Below are 6583 nucleotides of genomic sequence, written 5' to 3' on the forward strand. Positions count from 1 at the left end.
CTCAAAGTTGGATGGTAAGGGCAAATATATCAAAAAAATATAACGATGGGTAATTATGACCCTTTTCTAAGAATATAGGGACAAATATGACCGTTTTCCGATAAAACAATGTTTCAAGATGTGCACTTCCAATGAATTGCAAAAGAATTAATCACAAATTTAAACATCATTGTTCAACAAGTCTTCATCATTCAGTCCGATAGATCGATAGAATTTGAGGCCGCCATTTCAAATTGGATCTCCCACACACATTCATAATAAAATTAAAAATTAAAGGAATCTAACATATAGTACATATTCTTATAGTATTATAAGAATTAGGTTGATATTCCTGTACAAGTTTTACGAAGATTGCCTATACAGGATATGAGAAATTGAGAATAATGACCAAACAAGGGATAAAACAATGCAAGAAATTCTACCATGATTATATTTCCGAATACTTCAAACCAAACAACCCTTAAAGGATTCAACTGACTTGTCATTTTAATTTTCTAAAAAATGACAAATTGGAGATTAAAGGGGTGACAGCCTCGAGTTATTAAATGGGAAATAATATCATTCTACCAGGAACTCTACAATGAAACAGAGGAATGGAGACCTAAGTTCCATTTTGTTGGATGTCGCATCAGTGAGACAGAGAAACAATCATTACAGAGGTCTTTTGAAGACGAAAAGGCTTGTACAAGAGTTAAATTATATGCCTCGGATATTATAGAACTCCTGTATTAGGAAGTAGAAGAAAGCTAACTTTATGTTCCCTTTAAATTGTACATATGGTTTTAGCACAACCTTTGGTGCTACACATTTATGATTTTTTTTTACCATTCTCAAGAAATTTCCTCAAAAAAGAATTCATGCTCAACCTCCACATCCACCCTCACGCCCATAAGCCTTGAGAAAATACAAATAGAGACCAATTTAATTGACATGCCGAACCAACATCATATCCACCCTCACACCCATGAGCCTTGAGAAAATAAAAATAAATACCAATTTAACTGACATTCCGAACCAACATCTTGGAATAAAAAAATGTACGAGTGAATCAACAATTTATACCAGCGAAGTATCAGATTTTGCTAGGTGCTCAATGTCAAATCAACTACTTCCATATTCAGCCACTCGAGGCCCTACTTCAAGGCTTGACACTAGATGACTAAGATGAGTACTGAAGAAAATGTTGGCGAACAGTGGCAACCTACCTTAAAATGAGCCGCCGTAAAAATGGATCTACAAGAGTTTGAGCCCAAACATGATTAAGATTATCTGATGCTGCTAATAACAAACCCCACTCGTTTAATGATGAATAAAGTAGTTTGTCAGCCTTATCATACATATCCTGAAAGCAAGAATCCATGTGTGAGCAAACCAAGGACATAAAAAACAGGTAAGATGCAGTTGGGGTTAAGATAGCACACCATGTCAATATCAGAACACGTGAAATCAAACATCAAAATGAAAGCCTGTAAAGCAATTGTAAGAAAACTGATTTGATACCCTATTTACTAATATTAACTAAAGTATTTACACTAATGAAGGGAAAAAAGGTTAAACTGAACCCTCAAACAGAACAATATCTTGAAATTTTGTGAAAGTACAGTTAGGGAGTGATTACAGGATTCAGCCGAATTCGATCAGCTGGAGATGTCCCGAGATTGCTGCATACCTGAAAAGTTGTAAGGAAATGCCAATAATCAACACATATCAACCATAAGAGTGGTCTTATCACCACGATCAAGATAGCTGGACCAAATTTAACAAAAAGATCCCCAAACATACAACCTATTATTTTAAAATATATATACATCCTAATTGATCTATCTTTAAAAGGTCTGCCTACATACACTCCAGCCTCCCCGGACCCCACTTGTGGGACTGTACTGTGAATGTTCTAGTTGTATCTTCTTCACCATTGTTTAGCTCACATAAAGTTAAATGAAATTGATGCAGAATGTAAACAGTGCAACAGCAAAATAATTTTAGGTGCATATGTAATCAAGTCAAAGAGGTAAATAAAAAAATCCTAAGATGAATATCAGAGATTTTCATTGACTATTTGTTTGTAAGGAAATTGGCAATAAAACCCAATTACTAACACAAGTATGGCATCCTCAACTGTAGCTGTGATGGGTCCGATAACAGTTCCTGCTTCCCACAGTGACCTGAGAAAAGAACAGAGATGGACAAAATTATACACATATCTACCCTTGCAACAGTGTATGGGAGTTCATTCTAATATCATTGACAATGGTAAAAATGAAACATATCACAAAATAAAATGAACTTAATATTATTTGTTTTAGCATCTAGCTTCTTGGACATGACTATATGAAATACTATGTTGCTCGGACTCTTCAAAAATGCCAACGGGTGCGTGTCGGATTCGCCAAAATTAGTGTATTTTTGAAGAATCCGAGACGGGTGCGGCATCAAAAGTGAAGAGTCCGCGCAACTAAGATGAAATATCACTTTCCATGTTCATGAATATAAAAAAAAGTTTAGTTTGCTTCTGTGCGCACTCAAACAACATTCACGAGACATGAAGTACATTGGTATTTTCTTGTTTTTGGATTCTGTAATGAAAGAATAGAAAGCCAAAAACCTTTCTTTTTTTACCGATATCTTAAATTTGAATTATTTACGAATCTGCAAGATGTAAGTAGTGCATGTACTCGGTGTCTCCTTCGTTGTCGTATCACGGTATGGATTATGTAAATAGTGTGTGTGTAGAAAGCGTATGGGGCTCTTATTTGATTACATTTCTAAGCAATGTGCAGAATAGAGTTATAAACTACTGCAGTAAAGGCTTCACTTCTCTACAAAGCTACCTTATTTCTCATACCATGAAGTGCCTGGGAAATAATGTTTTTGAGTTTAACTATGGCCAAGAAAAAATATACTTGATTTCATCATGCCTTACACATAGTTTTAGGTTTATAATGATTGTTTCACCTATCCACTAGAAAAATGAAAAAATGCCCTTTACAGATATTGAAGAGTACATGTTAAACATAGAGACTTTTAGAATCCAGAAAATATGGATAACTAAAGAAAAGAACAATTTTTAGGCAAGAGCACAGAGGCAAGTTGTATGAGGCAGAAGATCATAACTTTAACAGCAGACGAAAAGTTTTCTGGAAGGAAACAATATAATTCATAAGCATTAAGGTATAGATGCACATTGACCTGCCATTCATGAACTAACCCTATCATATCTGTCCGTCCAAATGTTGTTTTCAAGCCCACAACCCCGCAAAGAGAAGCATGAATTCCTACTGAACCTGGACTTCAAATGAATGAATCTTGAAAATCTATAACCATTTTAAAACAAATTACTAATTCACTACGCCTGATATGTCATACAACCTCCACCATTTGTTCGCAATGCTGCTGAGCACAATCCAGAATCGACAATTACAGCTGAATCGGAGGAAGAACCACGTGTGTACCTTTTTGGATTATGCGGATTTCCAGGTGTACTGCCATAGGAAGATGCTCATTACTGTTGTGAAAGGTAAAATATACACTCAACCTAAAAGATACAGAAGAAAAATAGTTCCCAGATACACTTCAAAAAATTCTATTTCAAGAACAAGGAAAATATATCTAAAGCAGTATGTTATGAGTGGCTTACCTAATATTACCCAAGCAAGACTCTCAGTCACTCAATCAAAGTAAAAAGACTACAAAGATGTAATAACTGGACAACATTTTTTACTAGACATGTTGAAATATGTAACTTAAGCAAAGAATCATCATTCAAAAGAGATGTAAAAAATAAAAGTACTATTATTCTGTAGTTAAAAGAGTCAAAATGTGGTAATGATCACATAACAGCAAATAAAACACCACAACCTCTTTTGATCAAGAAGAATGAACTAGGAATAAACCACTCTACTGAACCTTATGCTGTGTTGGCAAAAGTTGAGCCATAAATGACTGTTAGAGAACATCCAATACTCCAGTCATGGAAAGATCAAAATTGAAACAGAGAGGAAGATAGAGAAATCATTAAAGTGTTCTTTTGAGGGACGTCTTTAGCATACTCCTGTTAAATGTGAAATCATTCTTCAACATTCACAAAACAAATATTGAGCCATAAATGACTGCTACAGAACATCCAATATCAGTCATGGAAAGATCAAAATTGAAACAAAAAGGAATATAGAGAAATCATAAAAGTGTTCTTTTGAGGGACGTCTTTAGCATACTCCTGTTAAATGTGAAATCATTCTTCAACATTCACAAAACCAATATCTAGCATATCGCTTTAAAAAAAATAGTCATGTTTGCTATTTGTGTTGGAATTAATTTTTCCAATAATTTGTAGATTCAAGGAAACGAGTTTATCCGTAATTTGAATTATTTCCTGTTGTGCCCACACCAACTGTTGATATTCAATTTGGTGGGTCCTATGTTGCTCGGACTCTTCCAAAATGTCAATGGGTGCATGTCGGATTCGCCAAAAGTAGTGTATTTTTGGAGAATCCGACACAGGTGCGGCTTCAAAAGTGAAGAGTCCGCGCAACTAAGGGTGGGTCAACTCTCAAACTTCAGCTTGATTTCTTCATCTAAGCTATTGTTAGTACAATAATCATCTACAAGCTTTAATTTTATACTAACAAAAACAGATAGAATGCAATTTCAGAACCTTCAACCAATTCAAATACTTATCCTCATGAAATATCATCAAATTAATTTCTTACATACAATGTCCCTGGGTAGGACTTTAGAACTAGGAGTTCAAAGGAATAGCTAAAAAAAGTTACCTCAGACAAAAGGTCAATGACTAACGTAGATATCGTAGAACTGTCACTTAGATTCATCCACACTAGAATCAGAAAAAAACTAACAAAATCCCATCAAAAGACAACGATAAAATACACAAAAATCTCAAATTTCCAGAATTTTCAAGACTGAATCACTCCTGACCAATTGAAAACAGATGCCAGAAAACAAACAGAATTCAAAGCTGAAAATATCTCAAAAACAAATCTTTCAAGCAAAAATCTGACGGTGAGAAACAAGAGGGAGAACAATGGAAGAACTCCAAAGCTATAAACATCATATTTTTTTATGGCACTTCATCTTTGTAAGTACTCTGGATATATATTACAAACAATAAATCATCAATTAGATTTTAGATATAAGATGAGGAGAGTAATTAATTTCAACTTATAAGAGAAAAGACACTGAAACATATAGAAGAACAAGCTGGAAACGGGTAAAAGAAGGTAATAAGATTTCCTAAATGGACTACTTATACATATAATCTTGGTACTTTTCACATTTAACAACAATTGCAGTCCCTAAAAGTAGTGTTCAACAACATTTGAACTCAACATAAACATTAATTACACACATATCCACTTACCCAGTACTTCAAGTTCAACACAAAAACCCAATTCCCCTTCTCAAGTATTTTCCACCACAAGAACTTCATAAAAAAGACCTAAAACATTGCACACCAGAATTCAAGAAATAAAGCAACCACATAACAAAACCGAAATCATCATCTTTGGCTCTTAACAAGAACACCAAAATGAAGACTAAACACCAAAAATAACTGCACAAAAATCACAATGCAAGACACTAAAACAATGTAAACTGTAACAAGGGTTAGCTCTAAAAGAAAGAGGAAAACGAGGAAAATACCCGATCCATTAGCTTTTTCCTCCAAATGAGGCCGTTTAGGTACAGACCCATCAACATTAGCAGCATCTTCCTCAATTGTTCCGTCAAGTTTCTGCACAGAATCGGACACCATTTCGGGATTCGGGTCCGACCCGACTTCAGTGTGTGGTTCAGGCGCGTTCAGCTCCAAAGTAGCAAAAATTTCAGATTTTTCTTAAAATTTGGCAGAAGATGTCAAAAACCCTACCTGAGACAGACTCTAATAAGATTATGGTGGCATTGTTACTTCGTTGAAGTGCTGAAGCGAGATAGGTAACATCTTCCTTGACAATCTAATGCCCAAAATTGAACGATGAGTTCGGGAGGAGGGATAGCTCATAACTTTAAGAACCGATGAGGGTAGAATTTAGAGAGAATATTTTTTTGCCCTTTTACTGGTGAGTTGTGGGGGTAATTCCCCTAAAAGCAATATGGAGGGAAAAATTATGTAGCTGAAATACTTTTGAGATTATTTAACCTAACACTTATAAAGTGTTGCCAATATTATTATAAATTCACCACGCTTAAAAGCGTAGCTATACATATAATTAAGTGTTGTTAATTATTCTATGATTAGGCAACACTTATAAAGTGTAATATATATTATTTAATGGCACATTTTTTTAGTGTTGTCTTATTTTCTGTAGTCAAAAGCTTTAAACAAAGGCTACACTTTAAAAGTGTGCCCTTATATATTTTGGCAATATTTATTAAGTGTGCTCTAGAATCAGTGTGGCCTTAGGCCAAATTTGTTGTAGTGAACCCTTTATCAAGAAACTCTTGGATATGAGCCTTAAGCTCTCTTAATTCTGCTGGAGCCATACGATATGGAGGGATGGAAATGGGGCGAGTGTCAGTTTCCAAGTCAATGCAGAAATTTATATCTCTATATGGAGGCATACCAGGA

The 6583-nt window shown here is 34.8% G+C and overlaps 1 protein-coding gene across 14 annotated transcripts; it reads right to left on the minus strand.

Moving 5' to 3' along the window:
• Positions 1 to 255: 255 nt before the first annotated feature.
• Positions 256 to 6064, minus strand: LOC125844798 (uncharacterized). 14 transcript variants are annotated; one of them, XR_007444188.1, is made up of 6 exons: positions 5659 to 6064; positions 4773 to 4834; positions 3453 to 3535; positions 2100 to 2165; positions 1619 to 1669; positions 256 to 1342 (listed from the first exon to the last, which is right to left on the minus strand). XR_007444188.1 is itself a non-coding variant. In XM_049524134.1 (6 exons), the coding sequence occupies exons 1-5, from the start codon at positions 5768 to 5770 to the stop codon at positions 1638 to 1640; spliced, it is 315 nt and encodes a 104-aa protein (XP_049380091.1). In that variant the 5' UTR covers positions 5771 to 6064; the 3' UTR covers positions 256 to 1342; positions 1619 to 1637. The 14 variants fall into 14 exon arrangements, 3 of the variants coding, with proteins under 3 accessions (XP_049380091.1, XP_049380090.1, XP_049380092.1); XM_049524134.1 differs by lacking the exon at positions 4773 to 4834 and adding an exon at positions 3190 to 3284 and having other exon boundaries at positions 2120 to 2165; positions 3453 to 3482; XR_007444187.1 differs by lacking the exon at positions 4773 to 4834 and adding an exon at positions 3209 to 3284 and having other exon boundaries at positions 259 to 1342; positions 3370 to 3482.
• Between the last annotated feature and the right edge of the window lie 519 nt (positions 6065 to 6583).

The sequence above is a fragment of the Solanum stenotomum genome, chromosome 11 (genome assembly GCF_019186545.1).
Source record: "Solanum stenotomum isolate F172 chromosome 11, ASM1918654v1, whole genome shotgun sequence".
Taxonomy (NCBI): domain Eukaryota; kingdom Viridiplantae; phylum Streptophyta; class Magnoliopsida; order Solanales; family Solanaceae; genus Solanum; species Solanum stenotomum.